Source organism: Scyliorhinus torazame, chromosome 15 (assembly GCF_047496885.1).
Source record: "Scyliorhinus torazame isolate Kashiwa2021f chromosome 15, sScyTor2.1, whole genome shotgun sequence".
NCBI lineage: Eukaryota > Metazoa > Chordata > Chondrichthyes > Carcharhiniformes > Scyliorhinidae > Scyliorhinus > Scyliorhinus torazame.
This window is the reverse complement of record NC_092721.1, coordinates 175,693,676-175,719,925: the sequence shown is the minus strand read 5'-3', so window position 1 is coordinate 175,719,925 and position 26,250 is coordinate 175,693,676. Positions and strand designations below refer to the sequence as shown.

General features: G+C 47.6%; 1 protein-coding gene across 2 annotated transcripts in view; it reads right to left on the bottom strand.

The window, feature by feature from the left end:
• Positions 1 to 26,250, bottom strand: part of dnajb13 (DnaJ heat shock protein family (Hsp40) member B13) — a 169,000-nt gene that overhangs the window by 21,206 nt on the left and 121,544 nt on the right. For both annotated transcript variants that reach the window (XM_072477139.1, XM_072477140.1), the window contains one exon: positions 18,055 to 18,131. In XM_072477139.1, the coding sequence (XP_072333240.1) occupies positions 18,055 to 18,131 (77 nt within the window). The remainder of the gene's footprint in view (positions 1 to 18,054; positions 18,132 to 26,250) is intronic.

Here is a 26,250-nt window from a genome sequence, read left to right as displayed (position 1 = left end):
ACCTAGATTGGGGGCGGATGTTTGAGGGCAAATCAACATCTGACATGTGGGAGTAGATCCTGTCTCGAAGAATTCTCTCCAGTAATTTCCCTACCACTGACGTAAGGCTCACCGGCCTGTAGTTCCCTGGATTATCCTTGCTACCCTTCTTTTAAAAAAAAAATATATTTTATTAACGTTTTTCGATCAAACTAAAACAAAAATTTCCCATTTTACAACTTTGTAATAATATATACATTGATCGTTTTTAAAATAAATAATATGCTAACTAACGGCAACTGCCAACAACAAAATAAGAAACAACAGAAATAGTAACTAAAATAGTAACTTCGTAAAATCTAATATAAATAACTAATATATAAACACACACATAAAACCCCTGAGGACCCAAATGAGTCCTCCCCTCCCCCCCCACCCTCCCCCCTGGGCTGCTGCTGCTACCTTTCCTATTTTCCCTTATCGCTCTGCAAGATAGTCGAGGAACGATTGCCACCGCCTGGTGAACCCTTGAGCCGAACCTCTTAGTGCGTACTTTATCCGCTCCAATTTTATGAACCCTGCCATGTCGTTTATCCAGGCCTCCACGCCCGGGGGTTTAGCTTCTTTCCACATAAGTAGAATCCTTCGCCGGGCTACTAGGGACGCAAAGGTCAAAACATCGGCCTCTCGCGCCGCCTGCACTCCCGGCTCATCTGCAACCCCAAATATAGCCAACCCCCAGCCTGGTTCGACCCGGACCCCCACCACCTTTGAAATCACTTTTGCCACACCCACCCAGAACCCATGCAATACCGGACATGACCAGAACATGTGGGTGTGGTTCGCCGGGCTTCCCGCGCATCTCCCGCACCTATCCTCCACTCCAAAAAATCTACTCAGCCTTGCTCCAGTCATATGCGCCCTGTGTAGAACCTTGAATTGTATCAGGCTGAGCCTGGCACACGAGGACGAAGAGTTTACCCTACTTAGGGCATCTGCCCACAGCCCCTCCTCAATCTCTTCCCCCAGTTCCTCCTCCCATTTTCCCTTCAGCTCCTCCACCATCGTCTCCCCCTCGTCTCTCATTTCCCTATATATATTTGACACCCTGCCATCACCCACCCATGCCCCCAAAATCACTCTGTCCTGGATCTCTTGCGCCGGGAGCTGCGGAAATTCCCTCACCTGTTGCCTCACAAATGCCCTCACTTGCATATAGCGAAATGCATTCCCAGGTGGCAGCCCATATTTTTCTGTCAGTGCTCCCAGACTCGCGAACGTCCCGTCTAAGAACAAGTCCTTCAATTTCGCAATTCCTGCTCGCTGCCAAGATTTAAATCCCCCATCTATCCTTCCCGGGACGAACCTATGATTGTTCCTTATCGGGGACCACACTGAGGCATCCGTCACTCCCTTATGTCGTTTCCACTGCCCCCAAATTTTCAGAGTTGCCACCACCACTGGGTTTGTGGTGTATTTTTTCAGGGAGAACAGCAACGGCGCCGTCGCCAGTGCTTTTAGGCTAGTTCCCCTACAGGACGCCATCTCCAATCTTTTCCACGCCGCTCCTTCCCCTTCCCTCATCCACTTACATATCATTGACACGTTGGCGGCCCAATAATAATCACTTAGACTCAGCAGTGCCAGTCCCCCTCTGTCCCTACTGCGCTGCAGGAACCCCCTCTTTACTCTTGGGGTCTTTCCAGCCCACACAAAGCTCAGAATACTCTTGTCCACCTTTTTAAAAAAGGCCTTTGTAATCAGTACAGGAAGGCACTGGAACACAAAAAGAAACCTTGGCAGAACCACCATTTTAACCGACTGCACCCTGCCCGCCAGTGACAGGGGCGCCATGTCCCACCTCCTAAAGTCCTCTTCCATCTGCTCTACCAGTCGTGCCAAGTTAAGCTTATGCAAGGTTCCCCAGTTCCTGGCCACCTGGATCCCCAAATACCGGAAATCCCTTGTTACCCTCCTCAACAGTAAATCGTCTATTCCCCTGCCCTGTTCCCCGGGGTGCATCACAAACAGTTCACTCTTCCCCATATTCAATTTATATCCTGAAAATTCTCCAAACTCCCTGAGTGTCTGCATTATCTCAGGCATCCCCTCCACTGGGTCCGCGACATACAACAACAAATCATCCGTGTATAATGACACCCGATGCTCTTCTCCTCCTCTAAGTACCCCCCTCCACTTCCTGGAGCCCCTCAGCGCTATGGCCAGTGGCTCAATTGCCAACGCAAACAGTAACGGGGACAGGGGACATCCCTGTCTTGTACCCCTATATAGTCGGAAGTGGTCAGATCGTTGCCTATATGTAATCATACTTGCCACCGGGGCCCTGTACAGGAGCTGAACCCATCTAATGAACCCCTCTCCAAATCCAAATCTCCTCAGTACTTCCCACAGGTAGTCCCACTCCACTCTATCAAATGCTTTCTCTGCATCCATCGCCATCACTATCTCCGCCTCCCCCTCCGGTGGGGGCATCATCATCACCCCCAGCAGCCTCCGTATATTAGCATTCAATTGCCTCCCTTTAACAAACCCCGTTTGATCATCATGCACCACCCCAGGGACACAGTCCTCTATCCTCGTCGCCATCACCATGGCCAAAAGCTTGGCATCTACGTTCAAGAGGGAAATAGGCCTGTATGACCCGCACTGCAGCGGGTCTTTGTCTCTTTTCAGGATCAGCGATATCGTCGCCTCCGGCATCGTCGGGGGTAGTGTCCCCCTTTCCCTAGCCTCATTAAAGGTTCTCGTCAGAAGTGGGGCCAGCAGGTCCACGTATTTCCTATAGAACTCCACCGGGAACCCATCTGGTCCCGGGGCCTTCCCTGCCTGCATGTTCCCAATTCCTTTTACCACCTCCTCCACCTCAATCTGCGCTCCCAGTCCTGTCATCTCCTGTTCCTCAACCTTCGGGAACTCCAGCTGGTCTAGGAAACGCATCATTCCCTCTTTCCCTTCCGGGGGTTGAGCCTTATATAGCCTCTCGTAAAATACCTTAAACACCCCGTTCACCCTCTCTGCTCCCTGTTCCATCTTTCCCTCCTCGTCTCTAACCCCTCCGATCTCTCTCGCCGCCCCCCTCTTCCTAAGTTGTTGGGCCAGCAGCCAGCTCACCTTCTCTCCATATTCATACTGCACTCCCTGTGTCTTCCTCCATTGTGCCTCCGCCTTACCCGTGGTCAACAAGTCAAAGTCCGTGTGCAATCTCCGTCTTTCCCTGTATAGCCCTTCATCTGGAGCCTCCGCATATTGCCTATCCACCCTCAAAATCTCCCTCAACAATCTCTCCCTTTCTTTACCCTCTTGTTTCCCCTTATGGAGATCAGCTCCCCCAGACCACTCCCACCTGGACCTCTCCATCATCATTAATCTCTAGGTACCTTTCAATACATCCCCTCACCCTTACACATACCCCCTCGTCCGCCAACAGTCCCATATCTAATCTCCAGAGTGGGCGCTGTTCCTTTTCCTCTCCGACTTCCAGATCTACCCAATGTGGGGCATGATCTGAAATGGCTATAGCCGAATACTCCGTGCCTGCCACCTTCGGGATCAGCGCCCTTCCCAGGACAAAGAAGTCTATCCGGGAGTACACTTTGTGGACATGGGAGAAGAAGGAAAACTCTTTACTCCTTGGCCTAGTAAATCTCCAGGGATCCACTCCTCCCATCTGCTCCATAAAGCCCTTAAGCACCTTGGCCACTGCTGGCCTCCTCCCGGTCCTAGATCTGGACCGGTCCAGTCCTGGGTCCAGCACCGTGTTGAAGTCCCCCCCCCCATTACCAACTTTTCCATCTCCAGGTCCGGGATGCGCCCCAACATACGCTTCATAAAGTTCGCGTCATCCCAGTTCGGGGCATATACATTCACCAGCACCACCGCCTCACCTTGCAGTCGGCCACTCACCATCACGTATCTACCCCCACTGTCCGCCACTATGTTCTTCGCCTCAAATAATACCTGTTTCCCCACCAGTATAGCCACCCCTCTATTTTTCGCATCCAAGCCCGAGTGGAATACCTGTCCCACCCATCCTTTTCTTAATCTGACCTGATCCGCCAGTTTCAGGTGCGTCTCCTGAAGCATGACCACGTCTGCCTTTAGCTTCTTTAGGTGCGCAAGTACCCTTGCCCTCTTAATCGGCCCGTTCAACCCTCTCACGTTCCACGTGATCAACCGGGTTGGGGGGCTCTTTACCCCCCCCCCCCCCCTCGTCGACTAGCCATCCCCTTTTTTAGTCCAGCTCCTCACCCGGTTCCCACGCACCCGCTTTTCCCCCCCGACGGCGCCCTCCCGTCCCGACCATCCTATCCCGTAACAGCTCCCCCTTCCCCTTAGCAGCAGCAACCCAGTTAACCCCCCCCCCCTCCCCCCCCCCCTCCCCGCTAGATCCCTCTCTAGCTTAGTTGCTCCCCCCATATTGCTTCCGGAAGTCAGCAAACTCTGGCTGACCTTGGCTTCCCCCGTTTATCCTTAGCCTCCCATCATGTGAGGCCCCCTCCTTCCTGCGCCCCCTTTTCCCGCCACAATTTCCATAGCGCGGGGACAAAGCCCGCGCTTCCCTCTCGGCCCCGCCCCTGATGGCGCAGCTACCTCTCTCCTTCCCCCTCCCCTTCCCCACCGGTGCCCACATTTCTTTGTGTGTCCCCCCTTCGAAGGGAAAGAAAATTCCCCCCCCCCATCTGATTCACAGTCCCTTGGCCACCACCTCACTACTTCATTTCAAACACTCTTTCTCCAATCTAGTCCAACTTCTCCTCTTCGATAAATGTCCACGCCTCTTCTGCCGTCTCGAAGTAGTGGTGTTTACCCTGGTGTCTAACCCACAGTCTTGCCAGCTGCAACATTCCGAACTTCACTTTCCTCTTGTGGAGCACCGCCTTGGCCCGATTGAAACTCGCCCTCCTTCTCGCCACCTCCGCACTCCAATCCTGATACACGCGGATCACCACGTTCTCCCACCTGCTGCTCCGTGTCTTTTTCGCCCATCTCAGGACCATCTCCCTGTCCTTGTAGCGGTGGAACCTCACCACTATTGCTCGAGGTATTTCTCCTGCCTTTGGTCTTCTCACGAGGACTCGATACGCTCCCTCCACTTCCAGGGGGCCCGTCGGGGCCTCAGCTCCCATTAAAGTATGGAGCATCGTGGTCACATACGCCCCAACGTCCGCTCCCTCTGCCCCTTCGGGAAGACCCAAGATTCTTAAGTTCTTCCTTCTCGAGCTATTTTCCAGGGCTTCCAGTCTCTCCATACACCTCTTATGCAGTGCCTCGTGCGTCTCCGTCTTCACCACCAAGCCCTGTATCTCGTCCTCATTTTCGGCAGCTTTTGCCTTCACTCCACGGAGTTCCATCTCTTGGGTCTTCTGCGCCTCCTTTAACCCCTCAATCGCCTGCAGCATCGGCGCCAGCACCTCCTTAGAACATAGAACGATACAGCGCAGTACAGGCCCTTCGGCCCACGATGTTGCACCGAAACAAAAGCCATCTAACCTACACTATGCCATTATCATCCATATGTTTATCCAATAAACTCTTGAATGCCCTCAATGTTGGCGAGTTCACTACTGTTGCAGGTAGGGCATTCCACGGCCTCACTACTCTTTGCGTAAAGAACCTACCTCTGACCTCTGTCCTATATCTATTACCCCTCAGTTTAAAGCTATGTCCCCTCGTGCCAGCCATTTCCATCCGCGGGAGAAGGCTCTCACTGTCCACCCTATCTAACCCCCTGATCATTTTGTATGCCTCTATTAAGTCTCCTCTTAACCTTCTTCTCGCCAACGAAAACAACCTCAAGTCCATCAGCCTTTCCTCATAAGATTTTCCCTCCATACCAGGCAACATCCTGGTAAATCTCCTCTGCACCCGCCCCAAAGCCTCCACGTCCTTCCTATAATGCGGTGACCAGAACTGTACGCAATACTCCAAATGCGGCCGTACCAGAGTTCTGTACAGCTGCAACATGACCTCCTGACTCCGGAACTCAATCCCTCTACCAATAAAGGCCAACACTCCATAGGCCTTCTTCACAACCCTATCAACCTGGGTGGCAACTTTCAGGGATCTATGTACATGGACACCTAGATCCCTCTGCTCATCCACACTTCCAAGAACTTTACCATTAGACAAATATTCCGCATTCCTGTTATTCCTTCCAAAGTGAATCACCTCACACCTCTCTACATTAAACTCCATTTGCCACCTCTCAGCCCAGCTCTGCAGCTTATCTATATCCCTCTGTAACCTGCTACATCCTTCCACACTGTCGACAACACCACCGACTTTAGTGTCGTCTGCAAATTTACTCACCCAACCTTCTGCGCCTTCCTCTAGGTCATTGATAAAAATGACAAACAGCAACGGCCCCAGAACGGATCCTTGTGGTACGCCACTTGTAACTGAACTCCATTCTGAACATTTCCCATCAACCACCACCCTCTGTCTTCTTTCAGCTAGCCAATTTCTGATCCACATCTCTGAATCACCCTCAATCCCCAGCCTCCATATTTTCTGCAATAGCCTACCGTGGGGAACCTTATCAAACGCTTTACTGAAATCCATATACACCACATCAACTGCTCTACCCTCGTCTACCTGTTCAGTCACCTTCTCAAAGAACTCGATAAGGTTTGTGAGGCATGACCTACCCTTCACAAAGCCATGCTGACTATCCCTGATCATATTATTCCTATCTAGATGATTATAAATCTTGTCTCTTATAATCCCCTCCAAGACTTTACCCACTACAGACGTGAGGCTCACCGGTCTATAGTTGCCGGGGTTGTCTCTGCTCCCCTTTTTGAACAAAGGGACCACATTTGCTATCCTCCAGTCCTCTGGCACTATTCCTGTAGCCAATGATGACATAGAAATCAAAGCCAAAGGTCCAGCAATCTCTTCCCTGGCCTCCCAGAGAATCCCAGAGATCCTTCTTGAGCTCCTCCACACATCGCCGGAGGAACTCCTGCTGTTCCAGGCCCCATACCAACTGGCCTCCCTCTGCCGCCATCTTGCTTCTCACTTCCCTTCTTTGCCGCTGCTCCAGAGGATCCTCCGTAATCTGGCCACTATTATCTCTTCTGTCCATTCACATCTGGGGGGACTCCCTTCTATGTCCTCCTCACAGTGGGTTTAGCCTTCGAAAATTGCCGTTGGGGCTCCCGATAAGAGCCCAAACGTCCGTTAAAACGGGAGGTGCCGAAACGTGCGACTTAGCTGGTCATCGTCGCACCCGGAAGACCCTTGCTACCCTTCTTAAACAGAGGAACAACATTGGCTATTCTCCAGTCCTCTGGGACATCACCTGAAGACAGTGAGGATTCAAAGATTTCTGTCAAGGCCTCAGTAATTTCCTCTCTAGCCTCCTTCAGTATTCTGGGGTAGATCCCATCAGGCCCTGGGGACTTATCTACCTTAATATTTTTCAAGACGCCCAACACCTCATCTTTTTGGATCTCAATGTGACCCAGGCTATCTACACACCCTTCTCCAGACTCAACATCTACCAATTCTTTCTCTTTGGTGAATACTGATGCAAAGTATTCATTTAGTACCTCACCCATTTCCTCTGACTCCACACATAGATTCCCTTGCCTATCCTTCAGTGGGCCAATCCTTTCCCTGGCTACCCTCTTGCTTTTTATGTACGTGTAAAAAGCCTTGGGATTTTCCTTAACCCTATTTGCCAATGACTTTTCGTGACCCCTTCTAGCCCTCCTGACTCCTTGCTTAAGTTCCTTCCTACTTTCCTTATATTCCACACAGGCTTCGTCTGTTCCCAGTCTTTTAGCTCTGACAAATGCCTCCTTTTTCTTTTTGACGAGGCCTACAATATCTCTCGTTATCCAAGGTTCCCGAAAATTGCCGTATTTATCCTTCTTCCTCACAGGAACATGCCGGTCCTGAATTCCTTTCAACTGACACTTGAAAGCCTCCCACATGTCAGATGTTGATTTGCCCTCAAACATCCGCCCCCAATCTAGGTTCTTCAGTTCCCGCCTAATATTGTTATAATTAGCCTTCCCCCAATTTAGCACATTCACCCTAGGACCACTCTTATCCTTGTCCACCAGCACTTTAAAACTTACTGAATTGTGGTCACTGTCCCCGAAATGCTCCCCTACTGAAACTTATACCACCTGGCCGGGCTCATTCCCCAATACCAGGTCTAGTACCGCCCCTTCCCTAGTTGGACTGTCTACATATTGTTTTAAGAAGCCCTCCTAGATGCTCCTTACAAACTCTGCCCCGTCTAAGCCCCTGGCACTAAGTGAGTCCCAGTCAATATTGGGGAAGTTGAAGTCTCCCATCACCACAACCCTGTTGTTTTTACTCTTTTCCAAAACCTGTCTACCTATCTGCTCCTCTATCTCCCGCTGGCTGTTGGGAGGCCTGTAGTAAACCCCCAACATTGTGACTGCACCCTTCTTATTCCTGATCTCTACCCATATAACCTCACTGCCCTCTGAGGTGTCCTCCCGTAGTACAGCTGTGATATCCTCCCTAACCAGTAGTGCAACTCCGCCACCCCTTTTACATCCCCCTCTATCCCGCCCGAAACATCTAAATCCTGGAACCTTTAGCTGCCAATCCTGCCCTTCCCTCAACCAGGTCTCTGTAATGGCAACAACATCATAGTTCCAAGTACTAATCCAAGCTCTAAGTTCATCTGCCTTACCCGTAATACTTCTTGCATTAAAACATATGCACTTCAGGCCACCAGACCCGCTGTGTTCAGCAACTTCTCCCTGTCTGCTCTGCCTCAGAGCCACACTGTCCCTATTCCCTAGTTCTCCGTCAATGCTCTCACCTTCTGACCTATTGCTCCCGTGCCCACACTGTCCCTATTCCCTAGTTCTCCGTCAATGCTCTCACCTTCTGACCTATTGCTCCCGTGCCCACCCCCTTGCCATACTAGTTTAAACTCTCCCGTGTGACACTAGCAAACCTCGCGGCCAGGATATTTATGCCTCTCCAGTTTAGATGCAACCCGTCCTTCTTATCATGGCCAATCCACCTAACCTGCCCCGAAGAGCTCCCAGTGGTCCAGATAACGGAAACCCTCCCTCCTACACCAGCTGTTTAGCCACGTGTTTAGAGGCTCTATCTTCCTATTTCTAGCCTCACTGGCACGTGGCACAGGGAGTAATCCCGAGATTACAACACAATCTTTGAGGGTTGCAGAACAATATGTAGAAGGCTCTCTTAATAAACAGTCACTGGCACCAGCGAGACGGCTGCATCAGTGGCACCTCCATCTTCACCAGCTGACTGCCAGTAATGGGGTGACCCAATATCGGGTTGTTTCACCAGCAATGCTAGCACATAATGACAGGTCGTCTGTGGATAGTTCTCACTCCCTTTTTATCCTTTTGGACACCTTTTTCCTTGATATAGCTTGCCATTTATTTTATTCGGCTCTTGCTTCATCCAATTTGTGCCTGAAGTTTGTTTCTTTTTCCAACAAGCATGTATTGTGGCCCTTTCTGCCACAATTTCTGCACATGATATTTTTGCACCAACAATTTGCTGCTAAGTGCCTGGTTTCTGCACACCAATGGCAGCACGGTAGCATTGTGGATAGCACAATTGCTTCACAGCTCCAGGGTCCCAGGTTCGATTCCGGCTTGGGTCACTGTCTGTGCGGAGTCTGCACATCCTCCCCGTGTGTGTGTCGGTTTCCTCCGGGTGCTCCAGTTTCCTCCCACAGTCCAAAGATGTGCAGGTTAGGTGGATTGGCCATGATAAATTGCCCTTAGTGTCCAAAATTGCCTGTAGTGTTGGGTGGGGTTACTGGGTTATGGGGATAGGGTGGAGGTGTTGACCTTGGGTAGGATGCTCTTTCCAAGAGCCGGTGCAGAATCGATGGGCCGAATGGTCTCCTTCTGCACTGTAAATTCTATGATAAATTCTATGATGATAATCTACTCAAAATTGACAAGGGAAAAAGAACATATGGCCTTAAGGCAGTGATGCATGACGTCAAGGTTGAACAATTACTGATACAATCTATCCACCTCCCTCGTAATTAAAATGATCAGTTCTGTTCTCTATATACAAGGTCTGTTGTGCTAAGAAAAACAAGTATTAAAACATTCAGCCTTGTGCATTAAATTAGTGCTGTTGAACTTGTGATGTTGAAGAGAAGTCACTTTATTTCACACTGTGTAACCATCTTTGATTTTGTAAGTTTAGTTTTTGTAACTCTTCAGTTCTTCAAATTTTGATATCTGTTAGTTAAATGTACTGAATGTACTATTATATTTAGCAGTCCAATCACTTTCAAACATTGATATGTATTTCATAGACATCGTGTAATTTGAAAGTAGTAACTCATTCCAAGAAACCAGAGGATAATAGCAACCCTCAGATAACCGGCCAAAATATAAGGTCACGTTATAGGGATCTGATTTAATACCAATTAAATGTGATTTTGAGACGATGGGTTCAATATATCAATTATGGAGATATGACAGCATATTTTCCCCATCATGAACAAATAGGCAAGGGAGATATCAAAACATTATTTTATCTCAACAAGAAGTAACAGAAACAAATTGTAATGAGAGGGATCGTCTCACATGTAATTGATACCTTAGACAACCAGTGGGATCCCTGAGTTTATTCAAATTGGTTTATTTAGTTTTACACAAAATAAGGGACTATGGGAAATAATATCAATAGATGACTTTAACCCCCAAGAAACAAATCAGACCAATCACAGATTGATCATGCACCCCTGAAATCAGTGTTTTTCAAACTTTTTTTCCGGGGATCCATTTTTACCAACCGGCCGACCTTCGCGACCCATGCCAGCCGACCGTCGCGACCCACGCGGCCGACCTTCACGACCCATGCCAGCCGACCTTCGCGGCCCATGCCGGCTGAACTGCGTGACCCACCAGTTTCTCTTGCCTTGTTTGTTGCTGACAAAAATGGAGGAAATGGTTTTGGCTCCCTTTGACCCCAATGGTCTCTTTGTTCCTTTGGTCCCTTTGGCCCCCCAAACTTGTAAAAAAAAGGCTGCGACCGTATAAAATAAAATGCGGCCGCACTGCGCATGCGTGCCCGATCATCGGTTCGCATGCGCATTGCGGCCAAATTTTAAAAATATGTTCGTGGCCATTTTGAAGGCCGCTTGCAGCCGGCATAGTTAAAAGCCGGCTGTTGCGCGCGGATTTGCGTGATCGGGAGCGCCGCGACGGACGCCTCCGCGACCCTCTCGACACCCGCCCGCGACCCACCTGTGGGCCGCGGCCCCGAGTTTGGCAATGCCTGCCTTAAGCCAATTAAGAATTAGTCCCGCCTCATTTAGGCCAATGGGACTGCAATAACATCATTGCTCACACTGTAGTGATAAGGCCCTGTTTGTACTAAAATGTCTGACTACAGGCATGATGGGAAGTTTCTGGTCAACTTGAAATGAGACATAGTCAAGGACCTTTTGATCTGAACTATTTAAGGAAAGTTTGCAATGCACAGATCAAAAGTTTGCAAAATTTCGAAGTAGGAACTTGAGCGGATACCTGTAACCACGTCTGAATACTGGAGAACCAAAATCTGAAGTATGGATCTGTGGTTATGACGAATGTGATATAAAGTAGTTAGTTCAAATATTAGTTACAGTAATGTAGATGTGGGCCAGTCTAATAGTGGTGAGTTCACAGAGGACAAAGGACAAAGGAATTCAGAATTCAGAAAGCATGGCAAGTTAGATGGGGAAAAGGATGCTGGGCAACAAGAGGCCCAGGGTTAAGGAATGCGAAGTGAGCCAATCAGGATGTATGGCCAGGTCAGGAGGGGTATAGGATGACCTATGGGAATCGTGTATGTGAAACTTGATACCATTTGAATGTATTTGCAGAGATCTCTTTGTCTCCGACCTCATTTGTTTTCGAGGGGTCCAGTAGACAGCTTCTGTGTTCTGAGTCTCTGTGAAGCGAGTCAGACTTGCAAGTTGGTTAGAAATAAATAATACTATACCTACAAAATCCATCTCGAATTTTATTGAGGCCAGACTGACAGGTAAAGAATTCAATATTGACAGTTAGAAGAACGACGTCATTCGGCAGTTTGGAACAAAACCCAACTTTGACCTGTCTATGTCACAGGTCAGAAAAGTGTAAGAATCAAACATCGGAAATTTTTAGTTTCAGCGACGACTTCACACATGCAGCACCCTGAGTCAAGACTCAGCGAACAGAACAGACCTCCGAGAAGAATTTGGCCAATTCAGTTCAAAGTATCTAGTTATGTCTGAAGCTGAGTCTTGAGGCAAATTGTGATCATTTGTATAGCATAAGATTTGAATACATAGTGTATTTGATGCAAGTTTAGTGAATACAATCATGTTAAATCGTAAGTTCAGAGTAGAGTATTTGCTTGATACTCAACTGTTTGACCGCTTGTGAGAGGAGAGACCAGAGGCTCAACAACACTGTGCATTGTGGCATGCAATTAGTTAATAAGCAGCAACTTTTACTGACCAAGTTATGCATTGAGTATTGAATTGAAGTCCGTTTGTAGTGCCTGCTGTTCAGAAGAAAGAGGTTAGGGGAGAGGAACTCTCAACTGCTAGTTAGGCCAGTTTGTGTAAATCCAAGGGCAAAAAGGGGGGACTGAAGGGGGTAAAGATCATTGACCGCAGCTAAGTTCCTGGGGAACTGCAAGGGTTGCAGGGGACAACTGCAAAAACACTGGACAAGAGAGCTTTGATAGACTATAAGAAGGCCATAACCACATATATCACTACTTTCCAGGACTGCAAATATGTTTTGATAGAAGCTATAAGTTACAATTCAAGGTACCAGTCAAGGACCATAGATGTATGTTTATTGATAATATAGCTATGTGTACGTGCTTGCTTACTATGGATATTGTAATTAGGCAAGTGTTGAGTTTCTATAATTGATTAAATACTACTGTGGGAAACAAATAACGTAAGCAAGACCATTAGTTGTGATTGGATATAGATTTACTTTGAATAAGTGTACAGTTTTGATTGGTGTGAATTACTTGCATTTGAGCCTAAAGGTAAAATTACTGTTATATCCCTTTGTTCGGGGAGCCACACGTTGATAAACAAGATCCGCTGCTATAGCTTGAATAAAGATCTTAATCGAGAACTCTGTTGTCTGGTTGCTCGAGTGGAGCTGAATGGCTGATTCAGCTCCCTAACAGACATCGACTGCTTCAGTATCTGAGGAGTCGCGAATGGCGGTGACATTATACAATCATTGGCAAACATATCCACTCCTGACCTTATGATGGAAAGGTCATTATTGAAGCAGATGGTTGGGCCTAGGACAGTACATGGAGGAACCCCTGCAGTGATGTCCTGGAACTGAGATGGTTGACCTCCAACAACCAACAACCATCTTGCTTTGTGCGAGATATGAATCCAACCAGCAGAGTTTTCCCTTGATTTCCATTGACTCCAGTTTCACTAGGGCTTCTTGATGCTACACTCAGTCAAAAATGCTGCCTTGATGCCAAAGGCAATGACTCTCACCTCCAGAGTTCAGCTCTTTTGTCCATGTTTGAACCAAGGCTGTAATGAAGTCAGGAACTGAGTGGCCCCGGCGGAACCCAAACCGAGCATCAATGAGTAGTTATTTCTAAGCGAGTGCTACTTGATAGCACTGTTGATGACTCATTGCATGACTTTACTGATGATCGAGAGTAGACTGATGGGGTTTAATTGGCCAGGTTGGGTTTGTCCTGCTTTTAGTGTACAGGGTATATCTGGGCAATCTCCCACATTACTGGGGGATTCCAGCCTCTTGTTGCACTGGAACAGCTTGGCTAGGGGGATACAACATCTAGAGCACAAGTCTTGAGCACTTTTGCCGTAATTTTGTTAGGGCCTTTGCAGTACCCAGTGCCTTAAATCATTTCTTGATATCACGTGAAGTGAATCAAATTAGCTGAAGATTATTATCTGTGATGCTGGAGAGCTCTGGAAGGTTAGAGGGTCCTGAGTCTCAGGAACTCTTTTCCTCAAAAGGCAGTGGAAGCACTGTCTTTGAATATTTTTAAGGCAGAGCTAGATAAATTCTTGATTAGCAATGGGGTGAAAAGTTATTGGAGTAGGCAGGAATGTGGAGCTGAAGTTACAATCAGGTCAACCAAGATCTTATTGAATGACGGTACAGGCTTGAAGGGCCGAGTATCCTACTGTTGCAAATGTGTACGTTCGCATGCATGTTCAGAGAGGGCCAAGATTTATCATCCACTCGCATTTCTGGCCGAAGATTGTTACAAATGCTTCAGCCTTACCTTTTACACTGGTTTGCTGTGCTCCCCCATCATTGAGGATGGGAATATTTGTGGAGACGTCTCCTCCAGTGAGTTCTTTATTTGTCCACCACCATTCCTGACTGGAGCTGGCAGGACTAAAGAACTTAAATCTGATCCATTGTTTGTGGAATCGCTTAGCTCTGTGTCCATCATTTGCCACTGATGGTAATTGGTAGGAAGCAATCTTGTGTTGTAGTTTCACCAGGTTGACATTGTCATGTGAGGGTCCCTTTAAGAAAAGTGTGTTTTATCAAGTGGCTGCAGTGACGTTACTGTGTGGGTGGAGCTGGGCTGTGATTCTGTCTTTTACTTTCGTTTTGAGCTGGAAGCTGTTTTGTGGCTCTGAGTTTTTTGGTTTCGCTTTCAGTTGGGAGCTGCATTCAAACAAAGAAGGTGTATCTTTGGTCTCTTTCTCTGCATGCTAAAGAATGTCTCCAGACCACTTAATAACTTCAAAGTAATACCTGTTTTCTGTAAGGAATTCAAACCTACTGTTTTGTAGGAAAAAATGGTGTTTGGCTTATGGATGTTGTAAGGAAAGTTATTAAGGGTTACCTTTAGAGTACTGTATCTTTGGGGGGGTATTTGTGTTGGTAGTTGATAAGATGTTTACTGTGTGTTTATAAAATGTTAACTGGATTCATAGAATAAACATTGTTTTGTTTAAAAATACTTTAGTTCTCTGTTGCATAACACCTGTAAAGTGGGCCCTTGTGCTCCCCATAACCAAAATCTATTAAAAGCTGTAGGTCAGGTGAACTCCATGATATACTTTGGTGTTCTCTGGCCCATAATAACACCTCATTTTTAGGTATGCTTGGTGCTGCTCCTGGCATGCCCTGCTGCACTATTCATTACTTCCTGAAAAGCCGGTGGAAGCAGAGTCTAAATATTTGTAAGGCAGAGGTGGATAGATTCTTGATAAGCAAGATGGTGATAAGATAATTGGGAGCAGGCAGAATGCAAATTTGAGGATACTATCAGATCAGGCATGATCTTATTAAATGGCTGAGCATGCTCGAGGGGCCGAATGATCTACTCCTGTTTGGTGCCACACAACATGACGGAGGGTATCCTCAATGTGTAGATGGGACTTCGTCTCCACAAGGACTGTGCAGTGGCCACTCCTACCAATACTGTCATGGACATATGCACCTACAGCAGACAGGTTGGTGAGGATGACCTCTATCAAGTCACCTCTCTGCCTTCTTCGCTCCAGTGAGAAAAGCCCTAGCTCCCTCAACCTTCTTTCATAAGACATGCCCTCTAGTCCAGGCGGCATCCTGGTAAATCTCCTCTGTACCCTCTCCAAAGCATCCACATTCTTCCAAGAATGAGGTGACCAGAACTGGCCACAATATTCCAAGTGTGATCTAACTAGGGTTTTATAAAGCTGCAGCAAAACCTCGCGGCTCTTAAACTCAACCCCTCTGTTAATGAAAGCCAACACACCATACGCTTTCTTAACAACCTTATCAACCAGGGTGGCAACTTTGAGGGATCCATGTACGTGGACCCCAAGATCCCTCTGTTCCTCCACACCTCCAAGAATCCTGCCTTTAACCCTGTATTCAGCATTCAAATTCGACATTCCAAAATGAATCACTTCACATTTATCAAGGTTGAACTCCATCTGCCACTTCTCAGCCCAGTTCTGCATCCTGTCAATGTCCTGTTGTCACTTGCAACAACCCTCAACACTATCTACAGTCGGAGATTTCCTTCCCCATGTTTGACCTGATGCCATGAGACGTCATGGCTATGGAGTCAATATTGAGGATTCCCTGGGCAATATTCTCCTGATTGTGTACCACTGTGCTGCCACCTCTGCTGGGTCTGTCCTACCGGTGGGACAGAGCATGCCCAGGGATGGTGATGGTGGTGTCTGGAACTTGTACGATACGATTCCATGAGTCCGACTGTCAGGCTGTTGACTCATCTGTGAGACAGATCTCCCAATTTTGGCATAAGTCCCCATATGGAAAGAGGAGTTTGCACGGTCAACAGGGCTGGGTTTGTCTTTGTCGTTTCCGATGCCGAATTTGATACAGGAACCTGTTTCATTCCTTATTGACTTGTTCTTCGTGGTTTGATACAACAGAGTGGCTTGGAGGACATTTGCGAATCAACCACATTGCTTTTTAGATCTGGAGTTACATGTAGGCCAGCCCAGGTAAAGACGGCTAATTTCCTTCCCTCAGGGGCATCAGTGAACCAAATGAGATTTTACGACAATGGCTTCATGGTCACCATTAGACTTTTAATTCCAGATTTTTATTGAATTCAAATTTCACCTTCTGCTGTGGTGGGATTTGCACCCAATTATTACTAATCCAGTGACAATACCACTACACCACTGCCTCATCTCCCAGGCCGCTTGGTCACATGATCAGTTACTGGCAACAAGCTTTTTTTTATACCGAACCACTTTCAGAAAAACCTAGGGCGAGATTCTCCGACCCCCCGCCGGGTCGGAGAATCGACGGGGGCTGGCGTGAATCGCGCCCCTACCAGTTGCCGAAGTCTCCGGCACCGGAGATTCGGCGGGGGCGGGAATCGCGCCGCGCCGGTTGGCGGGCCCCCCCGCACGATTCTCCGGCTAAAATGCCTGTCCCGCCGGCGTAAATTAAACCACCTACCTTACCGGCAGGACAAGGCGGCGCGGGCGGGCTCCGGGGTCCTGGGGGGGGCGCGGGGCGATCTGGCCCGGAGGGGTGCCCCCACGGTGGCCTGGCCCGCGATCGGGGCCCACCGATCCGTGGGCGGGCCTGTGCCGTGGGGGCACTCTTTCCCTTCCGCCTCCGCCACGGTCTCCACCATGGCGGAGGCAGAAGAGACTCGCTCCACTGCGCATGCGTGGGAAGCTGTCAGCGGCCGCTAACGCTCCCGCGCATGCGCCGCCCGGAGATGTCATTTCCGCGCCAGCTGGTGGGGCACCAAAGGCCTTTTCCGCCAGCTGGCGGGGCGGAAATTCGTCCGGCGCCGACCTAGCCCCTTAAGGTTGGGGCTCAGCCCCCAAAGATGCGGAGCATTCCGCACCTTTGGGGGGGCGCGATGCCCGTCTGATTTGCGCTGTTTTGGGCGCCAGTCGGCGGACATCGCGCCGTTTCTGGAGAATTTTGCCCCTAGTTCTTAAAGGGAACGTCACCGCAGCACAAAACATAGGGGGCGGGATATTCCTGCCCGCCTGCCGTGGGTTTTCCTGCCTGGTGCACCCTAGCCGGCAACGGGATTCTCCATTCCCGCAGTCAGCCAATGGAGGTTTTCCATTGTGGCAACCCCATGCCGTTGGGAGACCCAGGGGCGTGGGCGTGCTGTCAGCGACCGGAGAATCCCGCTGACGGAGAATTCTGATGAGGATTTTTTTTTCAAAAGCATATGGGCCATCACAATATGAAAATCATTGAATGGTACAGGTAATGAATTGTAAATTCAGATTTAGAAATCTGGAGTTGACTAGATAATACAAATGGTCTTTTTCAGTCTGGTGCATTCTTAGGTTCCCCTGATGAATATTGCAGCTGGCATATAGAAGAGCAAAAACACAACCAAGATTACTGCTCCTGATTGTTACCACAATGGCCCCAGCAGCTAAATACATGTGTCCCACATGTGGATGTGGGGAGAATACAGGATTGGGTTCAACTGCCAAGTTCCTATGACTCACAATATAGATTCATACCTGAGAAATCAGAGGAAAAGCTTTTGGACTTCTGCCACAATAAAACAACATGAAAATAGCTTATGAATACTTACTGGACAATGTCATTGATTGGGATGCTGAGAAATCTGCCATCGAGTGTCTCAATTTGTACGGTATGACCTGTTAGAGCCTGAAATCCAAATAAACATTAAATATTAAAACATCTATTGTGCAAAATCTCTAAAAAGTGAGAACATGAATTCTTTAGCTTCAGATATTTTTTGACAGTTTGATACGTTTGTTTTTTATTCTCTCCTAGTTCTCTCATGTATGTTTTCCAGCAGGGTTGCTGGCTAACAGCCCGAATTGCTTTAGCCTCCTCTTTAAAGCCGGGTGACGTCATCCCCGCGCATGCGCAGGGGGGGCCACTTCCACATCGGCCATCGTGGAGGCTATGGGCGAGGTGGAAGGAAAAGAGAGCCCCCATGGCACAGGCCCACCCGCGAATCGGTGGGCCCCGATCGCGGGCCAGGCCACCGTGGGGGCACCCCACGGGGCCAGATCGCCCCGCGCCCCCCCCAGTACCCTGGAGCCTCACCCGCGCCGCCAGTCCCGCCGGTAAGGTAGGTGGTTTGATTCACGCCAGCGGGACTGGCATGACAGCAGCGGAACTTCGGCCCATCGCGAGCCAGAGAATCGCCGGGGGGGGACCCGTCGACCCCCCGCTCGATTATCCGGCCCGGATGGGCCGAAGACTCGCCGATAAATTGCCTGTCCCGCCGGCGTGGATTAAACCACCTTTTGAACGGCGGGACAAGGCGGCGTGGGCGGGCTCCGGGGTCCTGGGGGGGGCGCGGGGCGGGGCAGTCAGCGCGGGGCGATCTGGCCCCCGGGGGGTCCCACGGTGGAGACCGTGGCGGAGGCGGAAGAGACTCCCTCCACTGCGCATGCGTGGGAAACTGTCAGCGGCCGCTGACGCTCCCGCGCATGCGCCGCCGGGGGGATGTCATTTCCGCGCCAGCTGGCGGGGCAACAAAGGCCGTTTCCGTCAGCTGGCGGGGCGGAAATTCCTGCGGCGCCGGCCTAGCCCCTCAATGTTGGGGCTCGGCCCCCAAAGATGCGGAGCATTCCGCACCTTTGGGGCGGCGCGATGCCCGTCTGATTGGCGCCGTTTTGGGCACCAGTCGGCGGACATCGCGCCGTTTCGGGAGAATTTCGCCCCATATGTGCCAAGGTGCCAACTCTGTATTCCAGCATCTCAGACAAAGAACGTTTCTATGACTCCCTGGAAGAGGGGAACTAATGAATCGGGTTAAATTCATAGAATTTACAGTGCAGAAGGAGGCCATTTGGCCCATCGAGTCTGCACCGGCTTTTTGAAAGAGCACCTCACCCAAGCCCACACCTCCACCCTATCCCCAATATACCCACCCAACACTAAGGGCAATTTTGGACACAAAGGGCAATTTAGCATGGCCAATCCACCTAACCTGCACATCTTTGGACTGTGGAAGGAAACCGGAGCACCCGGAGTAAACCCACGCACACACGGGAAGAACATGCAGACTCCACACAGACAGTGACCCAAGCCGGGAATCGAACCTGGGACCCTGGAGCTGTGAAGCAATTATGCTAACCACTATGCTACCATGCTGTTACCGTTTCAATGATTCATCAGGGAAAACAATAATTATATTCTATTAAGGGGTCTTTAAGGATTTTTTGAACTTATATAATGCAGTATATAGTATATTAGAACGGGGAGGAAAATTCCACAGTCAGGATAAAGACACCAACCAACAACATGCTGATGTGGCAAAAGATGACAAATGATTAAAATTATTAAAGTGAATGTTTACTTCGCGATAAAAGACACCCGCAAGTCCCTGAATAACATGTTTTTCAGTCTAACTTGTTTTTTTAACACCTAAAGACACAGACACAACTATCAGCATGGCAACACAGTGATTAGCACTCGCCTCACGCCGCAGAGGACCCGGGTTCGATCACGGCCTTGGGTCACTGTCTGTGTGGAGTTTGTACATTCTCCCTGTGACTATGTGGGTCTCACCCCCACAACCCAAAGGTGTGCAGGGTAGGTGGATTGGCCACGCCTAATTGCCCCTTAATTGGAAAAAAGAATGGGTAATCTAAATTTATAAAACAAAAGTAACAGTGAGATGGATACCAGACAATGTTCAAATGGAAATAATGCCTTTGCCTATGGTACCTACAATGTATAAATATTGCTTGATTTCTCAGTTGGGTAGAGTCAGTTGCAGAGAGCTTTCTTGGAGGTTGTGCTCTCTCAACACATTGGCTAATAAACGACCGTTCTGTACCTGAGTCTCCTCAAATTATTTTGTATAATAGTCTAGCACTACAACAATAGGCATCACGAACAAGATATTTGTATCGGATCATTAGAACAGCTCTGCAGAAAGGCTGAGTACAGAGGTATTCGTGGCAGAGGCAGAGGTATTCGCGGACATCTTTAACCTGTCCCTACTCCACTTCGAGGTCCCCACCTGCTTTAAGAAGACCACCATCATACCGGTACCAAAGAAGAACCAGGCAACGTGCCTCAATGGCTACCGTCCAGTGGCCCTGACTTCAGTCGTAATGAAGTGCTTCGAGAGATTGATCATGAAGCGCATCACCTCCATACTCCCAGAAGGCCTTGATCCACTGCAATTCGCATACCGCTGCAACCGGTCCACATCAGACGCCATTTCCCTGGCCCTACACTCATCCCAAGAGCATCTCGAAAACAAGGACTCCTACATCAGACTCCTATTTATTGACTACAGCTCCACCTTCAACACCATAATCCCAGCCAAGCTCATATCAAAGCTCCAAAACCTAGGACTTGGCTCCCCACTCTGCAACTGGAGCCTCGACTTTCTGACCAACAGACCACAATCAGTAAGAATGAACAACACCTCCTCCACAATAGTCCTCAATACCGGGGCCCCGCAAGGCTGCGTACTTAGCCCTCTACTCTGCTCCCTGTACACACACGACTGCGTGGCAAAACTTGGTTCCAACTCCATCTACAAGTTTGCTGACGATACGACCATAGTGGGCCGGATCTCGAATAACGACGAGTCCGAATACAGGCGGGAGATAGAGAGCCTAGTAGAGTGGAGTAGCGACAACAATCACTCCCTCGATGCCAGCAAAACTAAAGAGCTGGTCATTGAGTTCAGGAAGCAAAGTACTGTACACACCCCTGTCAGCATCAACGGGGCCGAGGTGGAGATGGTTAGCAGTTTCAAATTCCTAGGGGTGCACATCTCCAAAAATCTGTCCTGGTCCACCGACGTCGACGCTACCACCAAGAAAGCACAACAGCGCCTATACTTCCTCAGGAAACTAAGGAAATTCGGCATGTCCACATTAACCCTTACCAACTTTTACAGATGCACCATAGAAAGCATCCTATCGGGCTGCACCACAGCCTGGTATGGCAACTGCTCGACCCAGGACCACAAGAAACTTCAGAGAGTCGTGAACACCGCCCAGTCCATCACACAAACCTGCCTCCCATCCATTGACTCCATCTACACCTCCCGCTGCCTGGGGAAAGCGAGCAGCATAATCAAAGATCCCTCCCACCCGGCTTACTTACTGTTCCAACTTCTTCCATTGGGCAGGAGATACAGAAGTCTGAGAACACGCACGAACAGACTCAAAAACAGCTTCTTCCCCTCTGTCACCAGACTCCTAAATGACCCTCTTATGGACTGACCTCATTAACACTACACCCTGTATGCTTCATCCGATGCTAGTGCTTATGTAGTTACATTGTATATGTTGTGTTGCCCTATTATGTATTTTCTTTTCTTCCCTTTTCTTCCCATGTACTTAATGATCTGTTGAGCTGCTCGCAGAAAAATACTTTTCACTGTACCTCGGTACACGTGACAATAAACAAATCCAATCCAATCCAAATGAGTATATTTTATTTACCATCCCTAGTGCAGTCAGACTGTTTGAAATGATCTGGTCGAGTATTAAAGAACCTGAGGGAGGAGAACTCAGGACAGAGCCAGGCGCCAAGGTAGGGGCAGAGCTGTGCAGGTGGGCTTTCAGGACCGAAGCTGCATGAGATGGGGCAAGCCACTACCGAGTATAAGGGCACAGTCAGGCCAGTATGGTTGAAGCCTTGCAGGCGGACTGATGGGTAGTAAAACTGTAGTAAAAGCTGCACAGGCAGGTTAACGGCCACAAAGAAGAAGTATGGAGCACAGGAGGGTGAGTGTAGTTGAAGCCATGCAGGCAGACTGACAATTGGTAGTACTGCAGTGAAAGCCATGCAGGCAGCGAATGCTTAGACGAGAGACTGGTCGAAGCTGCGAAGAAGTAGACCGCATTTTCATAAGATAACAAGAACTACGCTGAAATTATGAACTAACTGTGTAGAAACAGGAGGAATGTCTGAGAAGAAGGAGGAAGGGAGCAATACGGGCTTTAATTGGGGAGCCCAGAGCTCCATCACAAGGTTCATAGTGGAATAACAGTGTAAATTAGTTAAGAAAATGCAGAAGGATGTGTGGAACCAAGAAGGGATCCCCAAGGGATAGGAAAGTTGATGGGTAGGTCAGAAGGACAAATAACAGAAAGGGTAGTGGTCCATACTTCCATCAGTTTAAATGTACAAATGGTTGGACAAATGAATGACATAATCCAGAACAGCCGGTGGCTGCAGTTTGCAGCAACACCATTGGGTGTATAGGGGCGAGGCCACCATGTAAGATAAAACACAGTCACCAACTGCCCTTGGGCCGAGGCTCCTATGGCCATAGCCAATAGGTTTAATAAATTTACAGGGTAAGATAAAGCCTGAAAGAACTCAAATTTGCTGAGGAGTGGGAAGGTGAGGGGTCAGCGTCACTTTACCTCGCCTGAAAGCAGAGGAAACTGATGATAAAATGAAATCACTCGGCTGGCCAAACTGTAAATGAAATACAGGCTTGTGACCCAAAAATTCTTTCTGTGAAAAAGCATTTTGTAAACCCTAACAAAGGCCATTCAGAGTTGGACACAGGTTGATAAGGAAAGGTACAGCTCATTACGAGATTAGGAAGGGAGAAGCTGTCCTAAACATTTAGTCATATATTCCCCCTTCCCTTGTACTAGAGAGTTAGGAACAGCTAAAGTTAAAATGGAGGAAATGAATTTACTGTTTCTATTTTGAGATATGCTAGTAAGAGGCTTGTTATTGTCTTGTTTAGGTGTGTAAAAACTGTTTCAATTTAATTTGGAAAGGAAACTAAACTTCATTTAATGTGAAAGTCTGTTTAAAGGAAATTCAAACTGCACTAGGATTCAAGGTTTGAAAGTAAGCTATACATGTTTAGAAATTGTTAGGCCAGTCGGTTCCCAAAACAAAGATAAGATGACAGTTCGGCTGCAATTCAATACGAGCTTCTCAGTACATGTAAGTTTTTTAAAATTTTGCGATTCAGTTAACAACTCATTTCACAAAGTAACTTGGGTTAATTAGCAAATATTGGAAATTAAAGGGGGAAAAGGATAGACAAAAGAAATGAAATTGAAGCAAATAGAACGAGAGGTTTTTAAATTACGTAACGGGATGCAATTGCATGCCAAGTTTCTCCGCCCTCTCCCCGCCCCTTTAGGTTTTGTAGAACAATTAACCATTTCAGCAGACAGCTGATTTTTTTTTTAATCATAAGGGTTAATTGTGGGAACTCAACAACACCAGTAAAATGTGGAAATTTTAAGCTTAGTCCGGAGGAATTTGGACCAAGTGTGGGAATTTTATTGTGTTTGTCATATCCCCTCCAGATAAGAAACAAACATTTTTGCAGGTGGTAATTTGCTTCGTAGAGAATGCGCCTGAGAGGCGGCATGTGGCACAGTGGTTAGCACTGCTGCCTACGGTGCTGAGGACCCGGGTTCGAATCCCGGCCCTGGATCACTGTCCATGTGGAGTTTGCACATTCACCCGTATCTGCGTGGGTTTCACCCCCACAACCCAAAGATGTGCAGGTTAGGTGGATTGGCCACCCTAAATTGCCCCTTAATTGGAAAAAAAAATAATTGGGTACTCTAAATTCATTTTTTAAACAGAGAATGCGTCTTTGAGATTTTGAATCAACCAAGATAGGCAATGCATATAAAATCAGGCTTTGGAAATTGACTTAAATGGAAGAAAATAATAATTAAATTATAATGAAGTTAAAAGGGGAATTGGGAAAACAGGAATGTTAGAAGTGATGGTTACAGGAGGCGACATTACGTGGGATAAAGGTGATGTAGCAATGGGAGGAATCAGGACTGTACCACAGGTCTCTAGCTGTCAGTTTAGATTTGGCTGTGAATAGAACAGCAGCTTCTGCAAAATTGCTGTCAGGTTGAGCGGTAGAATCTGCAGGCTGTTTCCTGACAGGATCTCTCTCTCCAAGCAGTCTTTTGGAAGAAATATTTATCCGGAGGTTGTCAAGGAATCCTGTGTTTACTCACATTATTTAATAATGGGGTTTGACCTGTGGTGGGTTTTGCTTGATTATCATAGATTATACAGTGCAGAAGGAGGCCATTCAGCCCATCGAGTCTGCACGGCTCTTGGAAAGAGCACCCTACCCAAGGTCAACACCTCCACCCTATCCCCATAACCCAGTAACCCCACTCAACACTAAGGGCAATTTTGGACACTAAGGGCAATTTATCATGGCCAATCCACCTAACCTGCACATCTTTGGACTGTGGGAGGAAACCGGAGCACCCGGAGGAAACCCACGCACACACGGGGAGGATGTGTAGACTCCGCACAGACAGTGACCCAAGCAGGAATCGAACCTGGGACCCTGGTGCTGTGAAGCAATTGTGCTATCCACAATGCTACCGTGCTGATTGGAGATAGGTAGCAATTAGGAACTAAAGTGTTTCATTTTATTGTTAATTGGCAATTGTAATCTATATTTCTGTGATGTTAGGGTGGTATAATACTGTGTTAATAATAAAGTTTGTTTTAATATGCCATTTTCTTGTTTTCGCGTGGAATCATTCCAGGAGCGGAGTATCCTTTTCTCAACATTTTACAAATTTAAATAGAGTACTGGAGTTTCTGTCTGGTATCCGAGCAAATGTTGGGGTCCGGTCCGGGATCGTAGGATCATTGCTGAGACAATTTTAATTTAGAGGGCTACCTTTGGAAAATAAAACATTGTTTCATGGAAAGGCGGCAAAAATTAAACGTGTGAATGCCTGGGAACAAATAGAAATGTTTGATTTCTGTTTTAAAGATATTATAAGAATGCTCTACTGGACTGTAAAGTTTCTCCAGACAAACTGACTTAGATGTTATGATGAAATAGGAAAAGAATAGGGGAAAAGGAACACAACCTACAAATCTTTAAGAGAAGTGAATTTGATAATCTGGCCATCACCTGACGCATTTACTGTGGGAAATAAGCAAAGATCTTGAGATGAAGATCCCTGTTGACTTTTGATTTTTGAGAAGAGTCTAGAATAATTATTGAATGACTCATCCTTTTTAAGACAGTGGAATCTAGGATGATGGAAGTGATTTTTAAAAGACCTGATAAACCTTCCACAAATGCAAAACAATTTGTGGGAGAAGGCAGAGAGATGCCACCAAGCACAACAAAATAACTGTTGGGTTACAAAATACCAAGAGAATACATCGAACAGATAGGAAAATGTGTGAAGATGGCTTATGAATGTGACAATCCAACAGAGGCTGGAAGAAGGAATTGGAAGACCAATGTAAGAGTGAGTTAGGCTGAATAGATATAACACCTTTGCATTAGAGTAAAAGTACATTGCTAGTCAGGGGCTGGTTTAGCTCACTGGGCTAAATCGCTGGCTTTTAAAGCAGACCAAGGCAAGCCAGCAGCACGGTTCAATTCCTGTACCAGCCTCCCCGAACAGGCGCCGGAATGTGGTGACTAGGGGCTTTTCACAGTAACTTCATTGAAGCCTACTCGTGACAATAAGCGATTTTCATTTCATTTTCAAATGCTATACCTCAAGGCCTTGAGATTAGCAGAACTTGCCAGCAAGGTTGTTTACCTTTAAGAAGAACAAACATTTCTAGCTAGATTACAAACAAGCTTGGATAATAAACCGACACAGGCAAGATCAGAGTTTTAAATTGAATTGAAAAATATATATTTTTTAAACTTTAGAAAAGTCAAGACAATAGTGAAAGTAGTCTTAAGAGAATCTGAAATTGATCATGAGAGAGGGAATTTTTAAAAAGACATTCTATTTGAAACAATTTTAAAAGTTTTTTAAAAAAATATATTTTATTCAAA